The sequence below is a fragment of the Episyrphus balteatus genome, chromosome 3, assembly GCF_945859705.1.
Source record: "Episyrphus balteatus chromosome 3, idEpiBalt1.1, whole genome shotgun sequence".
NCBI lineage: Eukaryota > Metazoa > Arthropoda > Insecta > Diptera > Syrphidae > Episyrphus > Episyrphus balteatus.
Window position 1 is genome coordinate 54,883,823 of NC_079136.1, and position 23,129 is coordinate 54,906,951.

At 30.5% G+C, this 23,129-nt stretch overlaps 2 protein-coding genes across 3 annotated transcripts in view; both read right to left on the reverse strand.

Annotated features, from left to right (window-relative positions):
- Window positions 1–8,823: 8,823 nt before the first annotated feature.
- On the reverse strand, window positions 8,824–10,605 carry LOC129915017 (tigger transposable element-derived protein 1-like). The gene is made up of 2 exons (XM_055994472.1): window positions 10,512–10,605; window positions 8,824–10,327 (listed from the first exon to the last, which is right to left on the reverse strand). Exons 1-2 carry the CDS (start codon window positions 10,603–10,605, stop codon window positions 9,573–9,575), a joined length of 849 nt encoding a protein of 282 aa, XP_055850447.1. The 3' UTR covers window positions 8,824–9,572.
- A 4,029-nt stretch (window positions 10,606–14,634) lies between these two features.
- Window positions 14,635–23,129, reverse strand: part of LOC129915312 (homeotic protein proboscipedia) — an 84,380-nt gene continuing 75,885 nt past the window's right edge. The window contains exons 3-7 of one of the 2 annotated variants that reach the window (XM_055994799.1): window positions 21,025–21,167; window positions 20,866–20,956; window positions 20,415–20,546; window positions 20,167–20,339; window positions 14,635–15,870 (exon numbers count right to left, since the gene is read on the reverse strand). In XM_055994799.1, the coding sequence (XP_055850774.1) occupies window positions 14,677–15,870; window positions 20,167–20,339; window positions 20,415–20,546; window positions 20,866–20,956; window positions 21,025–21,167 (1,733 nt within the window). In that variant the 3' untranslated portion in view covers window positions 14,635–14,676. Of the gene's footprint in view, window positions 15,871–20,166; window positions 20,340–20,414; window positions 20,547–20,838; window positions 20,957–21,024; window positions 21,168–23,129 lie in introns of both variants that reach the window. The other variant, XM_055994798.1, reaches the window with a different exon arrangement.

Genomic DNA, 23,129 nt, shown 5'->3' on the forward strand with positions numbered 1-23,129 from the left:
AATAAAAATAAATTTTAAAAATAATTTTTACAATGTTGCTCCGCCCTACTGTATTTAAAAACCAGCCTGTTACAAATTGTTCCTTGAAAAAAATTTATTTTTACTGATCTATTATGTAGGTATGTTTTGAGAAAAACATTACAAAATTTAAAAGAGAAAAAAAAACGATGTTCACAAAATTTAATAGTTAATTTTCTTGGAACCATATAACTTTTTCCTATGTGGATCTTGAGAAAGTTAATTTGAATCCCATATCAGAAGAAAATCAATCACGTCACTTTTTTGAGGTTTTATAATTTCTAAATGCGTTTTTATATCTTCTTAAAATAAAATTTGGAATTTTTATAATAGGGTGATTTAAATTTTTAAAATTTGAATTTCTAAGCTCCCGAGTCTCATATTGATAAAAATAATCAAAAAAAAAATAGTCCCCAATTTAGAAGTCTTTTACTTAAATTTAATAGCTACCAAGAGGCAAAAGTTTCTTATATTCCTTTCTTTTAATCCTTGAACAATACATTTTGAATTCCAGACAAACTACTTGCTACAAAAATTTTGAAACTTGATTTACTTTTAACTACTTTCAATTTTTCTGTTACCAACTACAATTTTTTTAAATGATTATAGTTTTTTGGATCTTGGCTTTTATTAATTCACTCACAAATATATTAAAATTCCCTTTTAACAATGACTTTTAATGGAGTGTGAATAAATTGGGCCTTAAAGTTTCAGTTTGATGACGAAACACACTTTTTTCCTTTAACAAAAAACAAGATTAACTTTCGATTACAACTTATTTCAACATTTGAAAGTAATTTGGATTGAAAACGTTACTTACTTACTGTGTCTCTAAATGTCTGTAAGGAAAAGGATTGTTTTTAAAATTTTCAACTGAAAAAATAATTTATGTACCTATGTATATAAACATTGCATTACAACAGCAAAAGATCCATTTGTGGAACTATTATATTTTAAAACATCACAATCGGTTTTCTCATTTGGCCCTAGATTATAAAAAAAAACAATTTTTTCTCAAAATGGTAGAATTTTGAAGTTTTTTATCTATACAACATAGAATTTAAGGTGCTCATCTTGATGTTATATTAAATAAGACACCTTTGAAACCTTCATCAACAAAAGACATCTGCGATAATGTCCTATTCCCGTCTACATAACCGAAAGTAACCCGTATCACACTTTATTATATGAATAATAACGAAATACGTTCATTTTCATGACAAAAATACACATTTTGTGTAAATTTCTATGTAAAATACTGCATTTAGTTGTTACCCACTTACAATGTGGTACATCGAGGGACAACAAAAACCAAAAAAGAAAAAAAAAAACTCAAAAAGGGTCTCATCTTCCGCTAAACTTTGACAGACAGCAAGATGGATGAGGTGTATGTTTTTCAATGTCCATTCACGGGGACCTGCCTACTTTTGTAAAATGCCACAAAATAATTCTCCCAGGACCAGTATTAAGACAAATTTAACACAGACGATACTTTTTGTCGAATGAAAATTTTGTTTGGTTTTTCTTTCTGATGCCTTTTATCCTGAAGTTGAAATTTTGTGTTTTTTTTTTCTTCGGACGGATACGGTTTCGGGACAACAATTCGGCATGGTTTAGATGTCAACAACTTTTGATATTCCAATCCGCTTCAGTTGTATCCCAGAGGGGGGCTGAACAGTGAATATACGCAGGCTAAGGTGGTAGAATGTAGAATGGCATCGGAGAGTAAGTGTCAGCTTCTGTTACCCTGACATAAGCGGTGAAAATTTAAGATTGATCACTCGCCTGGAGAATTTTGTGATATAAAACCCAAAAAAAAAAAGAAAAGACGTCCATTGTCAAATAAGTGTAAAAAGTAATTCCTCTAATTATTGTTATTCCATGCAAACCATTGGAGTCGACACACAAAATATATGGAAGCGAATTCCCTTGAGTGATGTGGTTTTCATACCGACGAATGTTTATTAATTTGATTACGGCCCAGAAGGTTTATTTTTTTGATAATACAACAACGAGCATTGAAGCTATGAAGGTACGAAATGCTTACATGAAAAAAATAATTCTAAGAAATAATGTGCATTTTGAAAATTCTATTCCAACAAAAAAAAAAAAAAAATGAAAATCTAGATGAAAAATCAATAAATATAATGCAAAATATAATAATTGCTATGTGAGTTGAAGAATAATTTTATAAAATAGCTACTTTTAGCAAAAACCTTAAGATCAAACTTACAAAACTGTATTATATAAGACAAAATTTTCTATGTGAGCAACCGACACGGTTTGATATAAAAGAGTATTTTTTCTTTAATGAAAGTACAAATATGTTTCACTTCAAACTTCTTTGCCGCCGCCGCACAGTGTGTCGTCCCCTTATGATAAATCATTTTTTTTTTTGTTAAACATTAATATTTTTGCTATTAAAATGTAATTTAGAAGTGTCAACTCATATGAAAACATATTTATCCTTGAAAATAACCCAGGTTATGTATTCAAAATATGATCCGAAACATGAGAACCTCGGAAATCGAAAATATTTTGAGAAATTTATGCGAAGCTTTCAGAGTGTATATTTCACGTTTGGTGAATGTTTGAAAAATTTTGTAAATGTTATTTTGTTTATTTGAGTATTGTTGTAAAACCTACAACAAAAAAAAATTTTTATTTATAAAATTATATATGAGTTATTAAAATTTCTGTGATAAATAGCCATAACAAAATTTTTTTTAATTTTTAAACTTAATTTAAAAAAAAAACATTGAAAATCATATCGATAATTTTTTTATATTATTTTGCCTTAGGTCTATACTTAATATTGGTAAAGACTGGTCTGCTTCTGTTTGCGATTACCAGAGATATTTACATTATTATGTGCTACGAGTCAAGTACTCAAAATAATTCATTTTTTGAGAAACAGCTTCAAGGGGATCACAAAAATAAAAATATCGATGTTTTTAATAATTTTTAACCATAAACAAGTAACAAAAAGCTGTTTATGTAATTAAAAATATTTTACATATTGTTTTCAACAAGAAAAACATTATATTTTTCTGCATACTAAATTTTTTATATAATTACTTGACCCGGCCGAACTCTACTGTGTATTATAGCGTATTCAGTTTCACCAACCTCGCTGATATAAGAAGTTACGAAAATGCCAATAAAACTTTATTTTCAAAATTTGAAAGCGATTGACAAAAAGCTATTCGAGATTTGCTATGAAACGCAAATATACACACGATTTTTTTTGTATAGAGAAGATAAACAAAACAAGTTGACTTCCACTTAAGTTTTCTCAAAGTAAAAAAAAGATATTAAAAAGATTTAAACGGGCTTTAAAAGAAAACATTTAGGTCTTTAAGAAACTGTCACAAATTTATTTAAAATAAATCACAACGTTCAAGAACATAAACTCAAAAACTATTAAAAATCGACATTTCAGATTTTCTAACGGGAATATTTCAAAAACGTGATAGAATTTTTATGACTTCGGATTCCAGTTCAGCACACCAAAAATCTTACGAAAAGTATATTTTGGTTTATATATAAAAAAAAAGTTATTTTGCTCACCAGTATCTTCTTCAAAAAATGTTAATTTAATAAATTAAACTAAAAAAAAAGTTATAGGTTGTTCAATTTGTTAATTTGTAACTTTTTTTTACTTGCTCTATAGGGCAAGTATTGGTTTCGTGTCAAAAAAAAATTCGAGGTTTTAATCAAAACTAACATTACGATGATGGAGAAGTCCAAAAAAGTGGGTTTCATCATGACGTCCGTCGGTCTGTGCGTCTGTGCGTCGGTGCGTCCATCTGTACAGGTAGCTACAGCCTAAACGGGTGAACGAATTTTCTTGAAATTTGGTATAGATGTTTTTTTCGTAATTTCCAAGGTTTTTTTTTTTGTTTTTTAATATCTCGCTTAGAACGTATACCTCCCATACAAAATTTTCGAGTTATTGCAATTTTCTCGAAAACGGCTCTAACGATTTTGATTAAATTTAACACACGTAATGCTGTACATAGTTCTAACATAACCGCGTTTTTAGTTTTTCTCAAAAAATACGGATAGTGGAAATATGGTCTTTACAATTTTTTGAAGCGTTGATGCCGGCTCTTCCCGTACATCATTATGGAGTTATTGCAATTTTCTCAAAAATGGCTCTAATGATTTTGATAAAATTTTGGATACGTAACATTCAAAGTAATTGCAGTAAAACTGCATTTTTAGTTTTTCTCAAAAAGTCAAGTCAAATAAAAAAAATTATTTAAACAACATTTGGCCTCCAAGCTAGCTCTTCCCCTACATCAACCAAATTTCTTAAAAATTTATATACAGGCAGCTCTTATAATCTACAAGTAAGCTAACATAAAAGTGCTTTGAACTGCAAGAGCAAGTACGTGCGGCCCCAGTCGTGCATTTTATTTCTATTCCTGCCATAGACACACAAATAAAAATATCAAAACTCCAAAAACTTAGCTGCAAGTATTTATGATAAACTTTTGTATGGGCTCGACACACTGTGCGCCGCCGGGTACAAAGGGGTTAAGTCATAAATGATGATAGTTTGCCAGAAAATGCGATTGAAGTTGAGCTAATGTATGCAAATCGATGCATTTTGAGAATTTTCCTCTTATTTTAAAGGAAAGAGATGCTCTAAATTTATGTTTTTGATACCGAATAAAAGAGAAAAAAGAGTTTATTCTTATTTTATCAAAACCTGAAAAGTGCAATTTTGTGACTTAACACTTAACCCCTTTGTACCCGGCGGCAAAGAGAAAAATTCCGATATTTATGTATATTTATATATTGTTTTTTACGAGAGTGGCAATTTTATTAAAAGCTCTTTTCAAATCTGTGGCAAACTGTGGTAAACACGACCGCAAGAGAGTCGATAGGAAAGAGCCAACACACAAGAATATTATCTGTTGTGAAAACTGGATCTGCTGTATATAAAAAGATCACTTTCTTGTTATCAGTCAGTCGGCGATGAGCAAATTTTCTGTGCGACAAGTCCTTCTCGAGATATTGGAGACTGACATATTTTTTGAATGGAGGACGCAACACAACACCAATTAATACACAAAGTGAGACTTATACTTAAAACAAAGCCTTCTCAAATTCTGCATCCATACTTTCTTATATCCCCTGCATTTGACTCCTCATTGAGCCTTTATAAAAAATTCGAGACGAATTTTGACTTTGGTATTTGATAGAGCACAAAACCATATTTTCTATAACTCTAGCTAGTGTCATACAGCCGCCATTTTGTTTTTAACGGTTATTTTAACTTTTGCTCATAGCTTGCGTTTTTTTTAACCCAGAGTATCAATTTATATCGCAAACTTTAATTTGCTGAAAAAAATATTTAGTACATACTTTGTTTGCTAATTGCTAAAAGATACTGTGCATTGTATACAAAAAATAGGGGTTAATATTACTAGGTATATTTTCCATAACTTTTTTTTGTCACTTAAATTGACAAATTTTGTACCAAGAAGTGGTTGAGATATTATTTATACAGGGTGTCCCAAAAGTTAACGTCGAAACGAAAACGGTAGATAGGGTAGGTGGTGACAGTTATCAGAAAAATAATAAAAAAATCGCAGCCATATACTTTGGGAGTTATGGGCATTTGAAAAAAAGTCGAAAAAATGGCCACCCTGTGACGGTTTTTCATGTGCCGTGACTACAAATCTTAATTTTTCTCATTTTTTTCTTTTGTTACGGAACCATAAATAACCGAGATAAAATTTTTTTTCTTAAGAAATCCGACTTTTTTTTTAGGTAATTTTTCCATATTATTTAAGTTTTTGTATTCTGAAAGGTTCTGAAAGGGTACAAAACTTGAATAATATGGAAAAGTTATCTCATAAAAAAGTCGGATTTCTTAAGAAAAAAAAAATTTATCTCGGTTATTTATGGAATATTCCCAACAATGTTATACCATTTTGAAAAGAGAATTGAACACACCAACTCTTAAGGCAACTTGCCGATACATTGTAGTGCATTTTTTTTACACTACGGCTCATTGAATTGGAGTCATGTAAAATGTTTTAGTACTAAGTTGGGTAAAAAAGTAATATTTTCTTTAAAACTGATAAAGCTGAGTTAAAATTTTTGAATGCATTTGATAGCAGGGTTATTCAAGGTTTCGTAACAAAAGAAAATAAATTGCACGACTGGGGTCGCACGTACTTGCTCTTATGCTTAAAGTAACTATAATGTTAAAGCTTTTTATTCAAGAAATTTAAAATTTGATATTTTGAAGAAATTTCATAAGTAGTATAAAAAAATTAAATCTGTTTTTATAATTAATAAAACACCGTTTTAAAATATCTTAAAAAAAAAAAACAAATATGCCATTTTATTTCTCGTATAAAAAGGTATTTTTAGAAAAAAAATTTTGAAAATTGTAGGAGCCGTTTTTTAAAAAAATAATTTTTTATATATAAAATTTTTTTAACATTTTTCAAAAAAAAAGTTGGTATGCTATTTTGAAGAAATAATTAATTTACACATAAAAACTAAATTTCAAAATTTTTCATTGATCCGTTTTCAAAAAATTGATTTTTCAAAAAAAAATTTTGAAATATTTTTTAAAAAACCAAAAATGCGTTTTTTGAAAATTTTCTAAAATTTTAATATTATCTTTACTTACACACTTTTGTATAAAAATTTTCATTTAAATCGGGTTAATTTTGTACGAGATATTCAGAAACGAAAAAAAAACGTTCAATGAGAGGTACCGTTAATAACGGTACAAAAAATATTTTTTTTATTTAAAAAGTTGGCCCTTATGTGTAATACTACACACAAAAATTTTAATCAAAATCGTTAGAGCCGTTTTTGAAAAAAAATTACCTTTTCTATTTCCGTTATATGGCAGGTACCGTTAGTTTTGGTCATAAAAAAAAAATTTCAATTTCCCCTCTAGGGAATCACCAAAAACTGCTAACTACCAAGTTTGAAGAAAATCACTTCACTCGTTTAGGCTGCAGCTCCAGATAGAGACAGACACACAGACAGACAGACAGACAGACAGACAGACAGAATTGCCGGACCCACTTTTTTGGCATTCTCCATCATCGTAATGTCATGTAAAATTGTTATCTCGAGTTCGATTTTTTTTACGAATCCTAAACTTGCCCTATAGTTACGGTGACCATATTTCTGGAAGCCAAACCCGGGACGGATACAAAATTCGTTGGATCGTTTTGAAAAAAATTTAAAATTTTTTTAAATGAGTTTTGCATAATTTTTCATTTTTTGATATTTAGATTTCCTAAACGATTTTATTGTTTTTGTTGAAATCATTTAAGTCGTTTACGAAATCAGAAATCAAGAAAATGGTTTTTTAACAATGTCTGTTAATAACTTCTAAAAAAATATTTTTTTAATCAAAATCGGGAGAGCTGTTTTTTAAAATTTTTATTTAAATGGTTTTGAAATTGTATGAACCTTAACACAACTTTTAACATCTCCTTAAAAGTTTTGAAATTTATCTGGGTACTTTACTCTTCCATATGTTTTTCTTTATTCGAAAACATTTTTTCTGGTGTATCAACCTGACAAACAGAAGCTGGAACTAAATATTGACGAACATTTAAAAAAAACTGAAGCCTAGTCTAGAGGTAAAACTAAAATTTTCATACAAAACCAGCACAACGAAATCGTAAACGAAAATTTTGCTTTTCGTTGCACAGTACGCAGCTTAGGCAACGAAATTCTTACGTGTATTAGAATATATGGAGAGTTTTTAATCGTTTTTTTACTTTGGAAACTTAGAAAATTTTTCGTTTTCCTTCAGCAGTGTACTAGAAAAATTTTAATTTCCAACCACTGTTTTCTTGTTTTCCGTACAAAGTATTTAAAATATTAAATAAAAAAATCAGAAAATGTGCAAATATGGGACAATCACGGGACAAATTGCATAATACGGGACACTTATACGTCCCGGGTTTCTTAAATAAAAACCCGGGACAAGCTGTAGAAATACGGGACAGTCCCGGGTAAACCGGGACGGATGGTCACCGTACCTATAGTACCTATATCGCAAGTAAAAATGAGAAAAATTAAGATTTGTAGTCACGGCACATGAAAAACCGTCACAGGGTGGCCATTTTTTCGATTTTTTTTCAAATGCCCATAACTCCCAAAATATATGGCTGCGATTTTTTTAATTATTTTTCTGATAACTGTCACCACCTACCCTATCTACCGTTTTCGTTTCGACGTTAACTTTTGGGACAACCTGTATAATTTTTTCGCTCATTTTTTACTTGCGATATAGGTACTATAGGGCAAGTTTAGGATTTGAAAAAAAATCGAACTCGAGATAACAATTTTACATGACATTAGGATGATGGAGAATGCCAAAAAAGTGGGTCCGGCAATTCTGTCTGTCCGTCTGTATGCACCTCGAGCTAGAGCCTAAACAACTAGAGCAATTCTCTTCAAACTTGGTAGTTAACAGTCTTGGGCGATTCTCTAGAGGGGAAATTGACATTTTTTTTTTAGGACCAAAACTAACGGTATCTGTCATATAACGGAAATAGAAAAGCTAATTTTTTTCGAAAATGGCTCTAACGATTTTGTTTAAAATTTTTGTGTATTGTATTACATATAAGAGCCAACTTTCGAAATAGAAAAAATATTTTTGTACCGTTATTAACGGTACCTGCCATAGAACGGTTGTTTTGGTTTCTAAATATCTCGTGCAAAACTAACCCGATTTAAAATAAAATTTTTACGCAAAAGCGTTTAAGTAAAGGTAATACAGTGGAATCCCGCTAACTTGAACACCTACGAAACGAGGCCTGTTTAAGTTACTGGATTGTTCAAGTTACTGGAAAAAATAAAAAAGTCTTCGTTTTTATACGTTTTCATTATATTATTTTAAATGTTAGTAATTGACACAAAACACAATTGTATTTAAACCAACTTTGGAAAAAAATTTGTTATTTTACATTGCTTAGTTTTCTGCAAAATATTTTTTAGCGCACTTTCTCTGAGGTTTTGGAGTACTGTAAATTCAGATGATGTTCTGTTATTTTGACTGGCCCAATCGATCACTTTATCGATTGATTCGATGGCTTCGGTGTCAGTTACAATGTTTTGCACCATTATAACATCACCCGGGTCAGATTCATTTTCCGAATCGATGTCTTCATCTTCAACACCATCAGGAACATCTTCATCGCGTAACCATTCGTTTACTTCTTCTTCGGTGTAATGCTGTTGGATTGAAAAATAAAAGTTTGTTCATTAGGTACCTACTGTTTTGTACTTAAAGTCAAGAAATGTTACCTGATTATTGTCTATTTGTTCGAACAAATGTATCAAGGGTGCTTCTTCCCCATCTGCAATCAAGTTTTCCCTCCAGCGTTCTCTGAGAGTAGATAATGGGACATCATCTTCGTCGTTAAAGAAATTGTTATCGACATCATTAAAAATGGGGTTCCAGCATTTTTCAAGAATGTGAGAAGTTACTTGATCCCACGATTTTGACATCAATGTAATGGCTTGGCGCAAATTGAAGTTCTTTAGGGCAGAAATTATATCTTCATTTTTGTTGGCAATGCAATGACCAACGACAGCAAGTTTGACTTATAATGCAGCTTCGTAATTCTTATGCCATTTTGATCCAACGGCTGAACTAACGCAGTGACATTCGGTGGTAAGAACATTGTGCAAATGTCTCCGTTAAGATACCTTAACTCTTCTGCCGATGGATGGCATGGAGCATTGTCTATAATCAGAAGTGCCTTAAGTGGGAGATTTTGTTCTTCGCAGTGTTTCTTTACTTGAACTACAAAGCTCTTGAAAAACCATTCCTTGAAAATGTATTTTGTCATCCATGCATTCATAGAACTTTTGTATTCTATTGGCATTTCAAAATTTTTAAGACACCGTGGATTTTTTGACTTACCAATGATCATAGGAACGAGTTTGTGGGTACCTGTGGCGTTAGAACCGAGGAGTAAAGTCACTCTTTGCTTAGGAATTTTTCCTCCAAATGCACTTTTTTCATTAAACGATACATAGGTTTTTTTGGGCAACAACTTCCAAAACAGTGCAGTTTCATCAACGTTGTAAATTTGTTGTGTTGTCAGTTGAAGAGCGGCGATTTTATCTTCAAGTTTTTTTTTTAATGGCTCAATAGGTCCTGGATCAGCAGCTAATTTTTCTCCACTAATAGTAATCAATCGAATACCGAATCTTCTCTTCCATTTCTGAAACCACCCAGAACTAGCATTGAAAGAGCTACCTTCTTGACTCTTATACTTTAAAAACAACTGTTTGGCTTTCTCTTAAAATGTTTCCGCTTATCGGAACATTTCTTTTGCGCTGATTCAGGAACCATTTGTAAAGGATCCTTTCCATTCTTGGATGCTCAGCTTTTTTAATTGTGCACATTTTGCCTGGTCCAGAAAAAGTATTCGCGATCCTTGCTGTGATTTGTTTCTCATTGCGCTTTATATTGCATATCGTACCTTTTGAAACACTAAATTCCTTTGGACAAACCGTAACGCTTTTTCCTTTCTTTATTTGTTCAATAATTGCTGCCTTTTGTTTAAGTGTCAACATTCTAATTTTTTGTCCTTTTTTTAAACCCATTTTGAATCTTTAAACAACTTAAACTTTAAACTTAAATTCCAAACACGCACTTCAAAATATTGCACAAAATTTACTGGAAAATTTTATTATCACGTTCCTGCTTGCACAAAACTTACTGCAAAATAAATAAAATCTTAAACACATACAAAATAGCAAATTCCGGGAATTCCCCTTGGATGAAAAAACAGTTTACAAACGTAGTAACCTGCAATGAGGAAATTCAAACTCCTGTTGATATAAAATTTATTTGTTCAAGTTATAGAGTCCAAAATTTCTTAATTATTCAAGTTATAGAGTCAGCAATAAAAAAGTTTAAGGTAAAGAGCCTTACAAATTGCCTGTTCAAGCTACAGAGCACATAAAAGGGAAAATATCATGTTCATGTTATTGGACTGTTTAAGTTATCGTATGTTCAAGTTAGCGAGAGTCCACTGTATTAAAATTTTAGAAAATTTTCAAAAAATACATTTTTGGATTTTTAAAAAATATTTCAAGATTTTTTTTTGAAAAATCAATTTTTTTAAACGGGTTTGTGAAAAATTTTGAAATTACGTTTTCATGTGTAAATTAATTATTTCTTCAAAATGGCGTACCAACTTTTTTTTTGAAAAATGTTAGAAAATTTTTATATACAGGGTGTCCCAAAAGTAATGGATCAAACGAAATATGCTGATTGGCCAACTTAAGGGCTCTCAGAATTTGGTAACTTGTTCATCCCAAATCCTTACGGTTTTCGATTTAATGCAGTTCTTGTGAAATTTCGAAAAATCCATACTTGGCAACAGTATTTTGCTTCCTACGCCCATAATTGATTTTTGTTTTTAACAATTCTTTCACTAAAACATTGCTTAATAATAAGAAATAATTAATTAATCAAAATATTTTTTATTTCATTCGCCATTTTGCTGCAAATTAATTAACAGTTCCATGTTTTATAAAAACTCAATTTCTAACTTTTATTTCAGAGCAACACCGCGGAAAAAGTTTGTATGGTGTGGCAGTGGTTTATTATTTTAAAAACTTGCCCTGTTATTGTAGTTTTCAAAAAGGTATAAAAGTGTCCAAAAATGCAGTTAGATCGAAAAATATTACAATTTGAATTCAACAAAACAGGATTTTTCATAGCAAAAATACAAACAAAAATAGAGGCTTTTGTTCAAAGAGAAATAAACAAACAACAGTTGGAGAAAATGTGTTTATTTTTGCTTGCTTTTCGTTCTGAAAAACCCTGTTTTGTTGTATTCAAATTGTAATATTTTTCGATCTAACTGCATTTTTGGACACTTTTATACCTTTTTGAAAACAACAATAACAGGGCAAGTTTTTAAAATAATAAACCACTGCCACACCATACAAACTTTTTTCGCGGTGTTGCTCTGAAATAAAAGAAAGAAATTGAGTTTTTATAAAACATGGAACTGTTAATTAATTTGCAGCAAAATGGCGTATGAAATAAAAAATATTTTGATTAATTAATTATTTCTTATTATTAAGCAATGTTTTAGTGAAAGAATTGTTAAAAACAAAAATCAATTATGGGCGTAGGAAGCAAAATACTGTTGCCAAGTATGGATTTTTCGAAATTTCACAAGAACTGCATTAAATCGAAAACCGTAAGGATTTGGGATGAACAAGTTACCAAATTCTGAGAGCCCTTAAGTTGGCCAATCAGCATATTTCGTTTGATCCATTACTTTTGGGACACCCTGTATAAAAAATTTTTTTTTTTAAATAACGGATCTAACGATTTTCAAAATTTTTTTTCTAAAATACATTTTTATACAAGAAATAAAATGGCATACTTGGTTTTTAGTAAAACGGTGTTTAATTAATTAAAAAAACAGATTTTATTTTTTATTTACTTTTTAATTTCTTGAAAATATCAAATTTTGAATTTTCCCTTATTTTCTTGAATTAAAAGCTTTAACATTAGAGTTACTTTAAGCATAAGAGCAAGTACGTGAGACCCCAGTCGTGCATTTTATTAGTATTAACAACACTGCCGTACTAAGCAAATAGGGCGTATGAGCCAAAAATCCAAAATTGGGTTAAGGGTATATTTGACATCCTGTAATATATATATATGTGTTTACTAAAAACATCGCTTTTTCAATTCAAAGTGGCTCAAAATAGTCAATGAAGATGAGCACAACGATATTACTACGCTGTATTCCCTAAAGAAAAATGCATTTTTTGCTAACTCTAAGAATTAAAAAAAAAAATAATTACTTACGCATTTGAAAAGCTTGAATATTATATTATAATTGTGTAAAATAAAATATATATATTTCCTACTACAATTTGCTCAAAATCACTTTTGAAATTGAGGACATACACAAATCTCAACTCTTTCTTTTTCAGTAAAATGCATTTATGTATATCAAAACTACAAAAATTGATATGCGCCCTTTTTGCTACGCACGGCAGAACAGTTCTCGGTCTTTAGTGAGTTATAGACAGGAGGCTACTATATTTCTTTATTTGATGCTATGGGTAAAAACTAAATTTTGTGTAAACAAAAAAAAAACTTATTTTGAAAACCCCTCTAAAACAAAATCTTGGATCAGCCACTGAAATTATCGTTAAAATCACGTTAGTCTTGTAAGAGATATCTTAAAAAAAAAAAAAAAACGGTTTTATAGCAGGTACCGTTGGAAAAGGTTCGAAAAATATTTTATTTATTTCAAAAGTTGGGTCTTATCTGTAAAATTACACATAAAAATTTTAATCGAAACGTTAGAACCGTTTTTGAAAAAATAAATACTTTTCTGTTTCCGTTATATGGCAGGTACCGTTAGTTTTGGTCTTAAAAAAAATTTCAATTTCCCCTCTAGGGAATCACCTACAACTGCTAACTACCAAGTTTAAAGAAAACAGCTCTACTAATTATTAAGATTGTAGCTCGAGGTACAAAAGTTTTACAGTTTGAATTTCCCACACTACATTTTAAACAAGTTAAGGAGGGGGGGGGGCTGGGTCAATACTTTGCATTGTTCAAAATTGACTTTTTTAATATGTATTCGTTTAGTAGAATAAACAAACACAAGCAAACTCTTTTCGATCAAAATAAATTACAAACAAAATGAAAAACTTGACAGCTGGAAATTGTATTAGTATTAGTGTAAATAGGAGTAAATCTGCCGTAAAATCCAGATCTGCAGATTTGATCTTAAATAAAAAATAAATCAATTTATTTTGCTCCATACAAGAACAGTGTTTTGACAGATTTAGATAAAAAATTAATTAATTTATTTTAACCATGGAAAACCCCATAAAATTTTCTCTTCAAATTATCTAAAAACACAGAATTTTAAATGTTGACATGTTATGTATATTTACGTATTTTATTTTATTCACAAAGTGTTTTCTCTTTTGTTTTAGTTTTTTTTTTATTTCGAAAGATATGAAAATTGTGTTTTTTTTTTTAATTTAATTTAAATTCACTTACAATATTTATAATAATATTCATATCAAATACCATAAAATATTTTATTTTGTACAAAAATGAAGAAAAAATAACTTTTTTTATTGTTAAAAACGACAAAACGTGGTTCCAATTGCACCCAAATCATAAAGATTCAACTTTAAATTAACTAAGAAAAAAAAAAAAAAATAATACAACAAAACCTAATATTTTTTTCTTTTTACACAAATAACAATTTTTCAACTTTTTTAAAAAATTATTTGTTTTCAATGTACAAAGCCTAAATTTATATATATTTTTTTTTTTTTTTTTGTTATTAAAAAGCATAATTTTGATTAATTTTTTTATTCATTTATCAAACGAAATTTAATTTTTAATTATTTACAAATATTTTCTCTTAGATATTTACTCCTCCATTTGAACTATTCTCCTAAGTTTTTTTTTTTTTTTTTAATTGTTAATTTATTTATATTTTTTATATAATTCTCGACTTATGATTAAAAATCTACTTGGAGTAAACACGGTTAAATTATATAAAAAATCTTTTTGTTGAATAATATTATTTTGTTGAACTTTTTTATATATAATTATATTTTAATACAATAATTTTAAATTAACTAACACAATTGGTAATATTCGGGGGCAAAGTCATTTGCTAAATTGCTAAGAAAATTAAAATCCGACGAACTATTCGAGTTCTCAAGGCCGGTTAGATTTGAATTTGTAACCGTCGATGGGGCAGCCATTGGAAACGGCTGCACAGCGGCTGTTTCAACAAAGTTTCCATTCACTGCCGGCACCGGATGTATGTGCATTTGTTGCTGTTGCGACGGTACTTGCTGCTGGTTAGTGGTTTGGATCTGATGTGGATGGTGGGGTGGATGTGCATGTGGATGCTGTTCATAGTAGCCAGGGAAATTGTAGTTTTCACAATGTTCCACAATATTTGTCGCTTGTGGACCAGTAGGCATGTAGTTTGTCGCTTCGGAATTGTTGTGGTATTCCGGATGTGTTGTTGTTTGGTGTGGATGGTGGTGGAAGGCATTCTCATAATATCCGGTGGTTTGTGTTTTCGGTTCGTGGTAGTAGTTGCCACTGGAGTTCATAGATGTCGCTGCTGATTCATACTCGTTGTGGTTGTAGCCGTAGCTGTGGTTTGGATATGGGGTAGATACACAATTTGGGTCTTGTCCGTGGTAATAATTCGCATTCTGTTGTGGATGGTAATTGGAATGCGGAGGTGGCGGTTTGGTTTGAAATTCGTGAATTTTCAGTGAACTCATTTCTGGTGATTTGATTATGTTGGGGTGTTGTTGGAGGTGTTGCTGATGATGGACAAAATCTGGAACAACTCCAACGGAACCGACTCCATTATGCGTTGGAGTGTTTAGTTGAACTTTTTGTTGATGGTGAGCAGCAGCAGCGAATTCAATTTCATATTTGCCATGATAGTAGTCTTGTTGATGTTGTTGTTGTTGTTGTTGTTGTTGGGCGGCTATCGCATGCGGAGATTGATGAATTGGTGTTGTTGGTTGTTTTTGTTGGGGATAATATCCGGGGAAATAGCTTGCATCATGCAGTGAATTGTTTGTGGAATTATTTGATTGGTATCGGCCTTTCTTGGTGGTAGCAGAATGAGATGTCGAAACTGGTACTTGCGTTGAAACAGCTGCAGAAATTAGAGCTGCTGAATGTGAACCTTGATTGGATACTCCACCACCACTGCTAGCATCTGAATCTCTGCGATAGACTTCGTAGCTACTAAATGGTGAATGTTTCGTTGATGTGGATACAGCCTCTTTTTTAACAATCTGTTAAAAATAAAAACAAAATTTTTTAGTAAAGTACAAGAACTCAGAGTATTGGTTGTTGAAGCATTTTGTTGGTGTGAGAAACCTTGAAGCAAAATTTTTAACATTTTGGAAATTTAGTATGAAAGTTCACCTAAAAGACCACTTAGGTATTGGGACTAGAACTCAAAATAAATATGTGAATTTCTCACAAGGAAAAATGACTGCATCGGAAACGGGCAACAGGAAGTCCATGGGAAATATTGAAGATCACGTGCGTTTCGGCCTTATACGAGACGGAAAAAAATAATAAAAACTTGTTAACAGTGCTGAGAACTTCCGAATTCATTGTGTCGAAGTTTTTAGGAAAGATTCGAGCATTATTGATGTAGTTGTAGATGTTTTAATAGGGATAGAGTAAGGTACAACATCCATTAGGAGCATCTTTTCGGTGGATTTACTAAGTGCCACCTTGGCTATTTCTGGGCAGTGATTTGAATGAACTTGAACAAAGTGGTAAGTATAACGAGGATTGATAGAGTTGTGGGGGATACAATGCACCATTAGTAGCGGAGTAGTGAAAGTAAAAACTTCACGGATAAAAAAAAACATATAAAAATAAGCGGATTCCGTCTTAAATTCTTGAATGCACATAATTTAAAATGAATATAAAATTTAAACGGAAAATCATCTCATTTTTATGTGCAAACATTTTAATTTAAAAAAATCTGCCAGCCACTGAGGATCGATCCAGCAACTCTTCGCCCGAGAATTGTTTTGTCGTAAACTCCAATTTTGATATATTGGGAAATCGCATTTTAAGGTTTGCGTTACTTAAAAAAATAAAAACACCATTAAGTTTTTTCAGGTTTTAATAGAATGTTTTGTGGGATATTTTCTTTTTATTTGTTTTGGTTTTCAACTTATTTATCAAGGTTTTTACCCAAAATGAGTTTATCGTAAACTCATTTTTACGACAAATCTATAATAATAATATAATGTTTAATTCGTGAATAGTATCCAATTATCTCAGTAACGCTGCACGATAGGAAAAATCGGATAACAGATTTGAAAAGAGCACATTCTTAAACGTTTACAACAGAACAATACTCGGGCGACGAACTGGATAGGTCACTAGGCGAGTGCTTAACCATCATGCGATCTCACTACTGGAAATAAGTATGATAGACTGCAGGTAAAGCTGAATTCTAGCAATAATTTTTAATTTCAAAAATTTTATTTTCAACCCTAGTCTCGTACGCAGCTGTAGCGAAACGATAATTTCCATACGAAAATAGCACAACAAAATCTTGAACGAATTTATATTTTGTTTTTGCTTTAAAACTTATTTTTTTATGTTTTTTCATGATTTTTTTTTATTAATTTTCCTTTGTCATAATACACTTTGGTATTTTTTCGTTAACATGTTCGCTGTTGACTTTGGAGACTTCAAAATTTGTCGTATTGCGCAGCTGAAGTCTGCGCAATAGGATTTATTCGGTTTTTTGAGGTAAAAATTCATATTAAAATGAAAATGAAGTTCAGTTTAAATTTAACAGAATTTTTTTTTAATAGGATGGGGTTTAAAGTGGGCATCATCTCCTTTGGAGGTGACCTTTTTCTTAAGCAATACAAAATATTAACTCTGATTTTTGAAAGAAATGCAAAATAATTTAAGAAGAAGGTTATTTATTTAAGAGAATTTTCAATTAAGCTGCTGAATTACTTGTATCAACCAGTGGCGTATCCAGAAAAAAATTTGGGAGGGGCTGGAAAATTTTTCAAAAATTTTTGATAAGGTAAATGTACTACAAATTTGTCTCTTTTTTTATTCATCTTTGATCGAAAGAAAAGCGCTGTGCTGCGGTACTGAAAGTCGTATAGTAGCATTTTACTGCTCCCGACAACTTCGTACTACTGTCTCCTCCTTTCACATTCGTAGTAGCTATATTTTTCCAAGTCCTTGTATCCCAAACATTTTACACAAACAGCAAGGTGTTTAGTAGTCTTTAAAAAAAAAAAACATTTTTTCGTTCTAACTTTTTCATGTGCTGAATTCAAAACTGTTTACAGATTTATTCCTATCACGTCTAGTTTTTGAGCTATACCCATCACTTTTTTCGGTATAAACGCCTATATTTCCGCAATTCGACCGAAAGTAAACTGGCATCACCTTTTTAATTTCACGTGAAATTGATCTTATATCGATTTCGAAAACTTCGAAAATGCTTCGAACTGTCAAAACTAAAGGATTATCTATTTTTATTTTGTTTCTAAAGTTAAATTACTGCTTCTTTGAACATGGATGCAATTTTATTGGCAACTTTATTGGAATAAAGCAGAATTTAAAAGAAAAAATAAGAAGTCACATTTTGCGAGACATATGAAATATGTAAGTGAAATGCAGAACATGGGCGATATTATTGCAAATTTTCAAAAAAAAATGAATTATATAAAGTGTAAAGCGAAAGAGATTGCGAACACAGAGGCAGTGATGAATTATGATATTTCATGCTTGATGTGTTTTATGTATTTTGTATTAAATTAACAACAAATAAACATTACAAAACAATAAATTATAAGTTTTGATAATATTTTATCCAAAAATTGGAGATTCATTGAAAAAGATACCAAGTTCACGAGCAGAAACAAAGCGAATTGAATTCGATCAGAAAATCTAAATGAGTGAAAAAATTTAGAACACCTAATTTCACTATCGGCAACGCAAGTGAATGCTCAAAAAGTGAAATGCAGAACGTAAAAGTCTCAAAAACTAATTTTCAATGTCATTCTCTTGATGTTTAATCCGAAATATATATTTTTTAATAATATGTTCCTTTTTTAATACAAATCAGAAGCACAAACTGGAATTTGCTTAAATAAACCATTAGTTATGTTGACCACTAAGATATTGAGATATAAAAAATTTGTATTTCCAATATCTTTGAGAAAAATATTATTTTTGAAAAAAAGTAATATACTCAAGACAATAAAATACGACGTGATTGCATAAGAAGCTTTGCAAAATTTAACGGTGATGTAATTTGCCGTCAAAATACCAAACAAACTATTTGAAGAATTCAACTAAGGCACTTACTCAAACAAACACAAACAACCATTTTAGAATTAGGAGGGGCTCGATCATTTGAGCTGCATCTAAATCTCTACGATTTACGAAGAAGTTTCAGTTAATCATGTAGATTATGATGAAATCAGCTAAATAGTAACATGATTTTGGAGGCTTGGGGGGGGGGGGCTTGAGCCCCCTGAGCCCCCCCCTCAATACGCCACTGGTATCAACCACACACTTTCATCTTTTATACCCTGAATATAATTTTAAATCCTTCTTTAATAAGAATTTCAGAAGAGCTTAAGAAGTTTGATAACCTTCTTTAAGTAATTTTGTGCAATTTGTGGTGGTACAAATCAGGGTTGTAAAAAATCATTTTATTATTATTAATGCATTTGATCTCCATTAGGCACAAATTTAAAAAAAAAATATCTGTTGCAAACAAAAAAATTTCCATTGAAAAAAAAAAAATTTTTTATTGCAACTGAAAAATATTTGCATTAAAAAAAAAAAAACAATTTTATTGCAAATGAAAAAAATTGAATTGAAAATAAATTTATTTATATTTAACAAAAATATTTTGCATTGAAAAAATAAAAATTTGTATTGCATTTTCCACGAATATTTAAAAAAAATTTTTAATGTACCTACACATTTTGCATTGAATTGTTTTTAATGCAATTATTTTTCAGTTGTAATAATTTTTTTTTATGCAAATGTTTTTCAGTTGCAACAAATATTTTTTTTTTTATGCAAATTTTGTTTGATGTTAACAATAAATATTTTTTTTTTATTTCAAAAGAATTTTTTTTTAATTGATATTTTTACAACCCTCGTACAAATATAACTTCATTCAACTTGAGATATTCTAGAAATTTTTGCATTTTTTGGTAATGGTTCATTATTGCTTTTCTTTGTTCCTTGTTTGATAACAAGGTTCCGGCATTCGTCAGATGGGCTTTAATTAACTTTGATGATTGTTCTGAAAACCTATATAATACATCTCAAACAAACTTTGTTCAATTTTATAGTTTTAACCCTATTCTGCATAAAATGTTTCATTCTAGAAAGTAGTAAATATGTTATCATATCTATACTAAATGGTCATGGTGGTAAAAGCTTGAACTGAAAACTAAAATATAATGCTTGGAAAAAGGGAATCTTCTCAAGTTCCATTTGAAAGCATTAAGCTACTATTTTTGAATTAAGCTTCTCTGAAAACAACAAATAATACTCATATAATATACCTGTTCAGTGTCTTTTTTCTTAACTTTAGCCGGACTTTCATCTTCATCGTCTAAGCTCACACTTGAAGCTACGCTTGAATCAGCGCTAATCACATTTGATGCCGAAACTGTATTATTACCCAGGTTATTATTATTCGACGATATACCAGATTCCAACGTTGAATTAGGTGTTACTAAAAAGTTTGAAAAGAAATAACAACCAATAACATATGTCTTTCTATTTTCGTTACAATAAAGTATACACTCACAACTTCCGGTACTTTGATTATTGTTTGTTGCACTTGGGGTGTTATTATTGTGTCCCCTTGAATTTGATGTTGAATCGGGGATATCATCCGATGGTAACTCACAGCCTTGACAGGATTTTTTAGAATTTGAATCTACAAAAAGAAATAAGGATAACCCTTCGTTAGATAAATCTAAAGCAACCAAATGTCTATGATAGAATAAAAAACTAAAATACAAAAAAAAAAAAAATCATCATGACAATGATTGATGTGCGAAACTATATGGCGCTACCAAACGAGAGTGGATAGATATTACTAAATTTTTTTGTGCATCTAAAACTCGAAATCTTTTGTTTTTTTTTTTTTCTTGACTATTTGAAAGGGATTCTGTTTTTTTTCTAATTTTTTTTTTTCTTTAGATTTTGAAAAGCACAATCCAACTTACTACTATCTGACTGATTGTCATCATCACCTTTTAAGCTGTCTTTGTTGTCTTCGTCATCGGTCTTGGATAGCGTTTGACGCTTATGTTTCATTCGACGATTTTGAAACCAAACTTTGACCTGAGAATTTGAGTTTTTTTTTTTGTTATTTAACTAAAAGTATTGGAAATATTTAATAGTTAACTTACCTGTCTTTCGGTTAGATCTAAGCTGGCTGCAATTTCAATTCTTCGAGGGCGGCATAAGTATTTATTAAAATGGAATTCTTTTTCAAGCTCCAGCAGTTGAGTGTTGGTATAAGCGGTACGTAATCGTCGAGGAAGGCCATTTTCTAGAAAAAAATCAGAAAAATATTGTTAAATTGTGCAGAATTTTCAATTTGGCTGTTTTTTGCAAGTATTGACATTCTTTACCTACTTCGCGAAAATTTAATGAAAGACTGCGAAATTTCGCAAAATTTCTTTAAATCAAACTAAGCTTCTTTCTTCATCCAAACTATTGTTAATTAAGGGCACGATCATACCGAAAAACGCAAAGTCAAATGTGCCCCGGTGTCAAATGTACCCCCGCTTACCCTACTGCAAAAATAATCAGACGTCATAACGTCTTATACATCGATGAATATTGTTGGCTTTAAAAAATTCTTACTTTTTTAAGGCATCCTACAGATATGATTGAAACATCATGTTAAAGCTGAAATAATAAGCTTTCCAATCATATAAAATTATTTTATAGGCTGTGGTATAGAAAAATCGACTTTAAAGTAATAATGGAAGAAAACATTTTATAAATAATACGTGGGATAGTTATGATCCCCTAGACATCGAGATCATAACAGAGCCGAGAAAAGGAAGAAGAAGAATGGAAGAAAAAAATTTCATGATTTTCTTGCTTTTTTGATGAAAATTGATTGGTTTCAAAAAATTCTAGCTCTTTTTGTAGATGTCGTACAGACATGATTTATGTGAATATTTTGGGCAGAAACAATAGGCTTTCAGATGGTACAAAATTTTTTATAGGTTGTCATATAAAAAAATGGATTTTTGGGTGATAAAAGAATTTTTCACTTTTTTTTATAAAAGTGATTGTTTTTAATAAATTTTTTTTGACTACCTATTGTAAATAATAAGGTATGGTTTTATTCTTTAGAAGAAATATTAAGCTTTTTAATGGTATAATTTTTTGTAAGCTTTTCACATAAAAATTTATATAGGTAGGTAATGAAAAAAGAAAAAAAAAAGGTAATTTTTGTTAGCTTTTTCCTGTAAATTATGATTGGATTCAAAAATTTATTCCGTTTTTCTACAAAACATACACATATAAATATGTAAGGTCTTTATTTTTTGCTTAAGTACTTTACTATAAAATTTACTATCTTATAAAATTTTTTAACAAGTCGGTAAACCGACTTTACAGACCACCACTTTTTTTAAGGCATTGTGTAATCTTGAGAGGCCTCAACTTAAGCTTTTTCTATAGCCTTGAAAATTTTTAAGTGATGGATTTTAGAAGAGTTTTTGGCCTTTCTTTTGAAAAAAAAAATCTAAGCTTTTTCATATCGCCACTCAGTAGTTTTAAATTGGCTCGTGTTCTTTCGCCTCCTTACCACAAAAGTATAATTAATCAAGAGCTTTATTGTCAGAGTCTAACCATTCTCCTTTCGAATGACAAGTTTTCATTTGAATGAAAAGGCTTAGCTGCGGTTAAATCTTATTAACAATACGATCCACAGACTATTGGAAGTTGTTTGTAAAGAAATTTCAGACTTGAGAGCTGAACACCAACAAACCAAACAAACAAAATAACGACACGTGCACTAGGCTTGCGGTTTATAAAAGGAACCTTGCCTCATACAAAATCTCACTTGCACATCATGAAACCATTTCAATTGTTTGCAAGAGCGACTTAGGACAAATAAATAGCCACCCGACTATAGGTACGCTGAAAGCTCAAAGAGACTTAAAAAAAGAAGCATTTCACAGAAACCGACAAAAAGACTCCTATATAAACCACCAGTTCCAAAGTTGAAAGAAATGATCTTTCAATGAAAAATGATCTCAAACCACCATCAGACAACATCAAAAGATGCTAAGAGAAATCTGACGGATGTTATATATTTCCAAGGAAACACATACACAACACATAAGCTCTTTTGGGCTTCGTTCGAACCTTGCGGAGAGGTCTGAATGTCCAATATTTTTGTGATTAATCAATGAAATGAAACCATTTCCACAGTTTCACTTATTTTTTTTCAATTTTTATTTTTTTTTTTATTTTTTTTTTTTTCATTGGT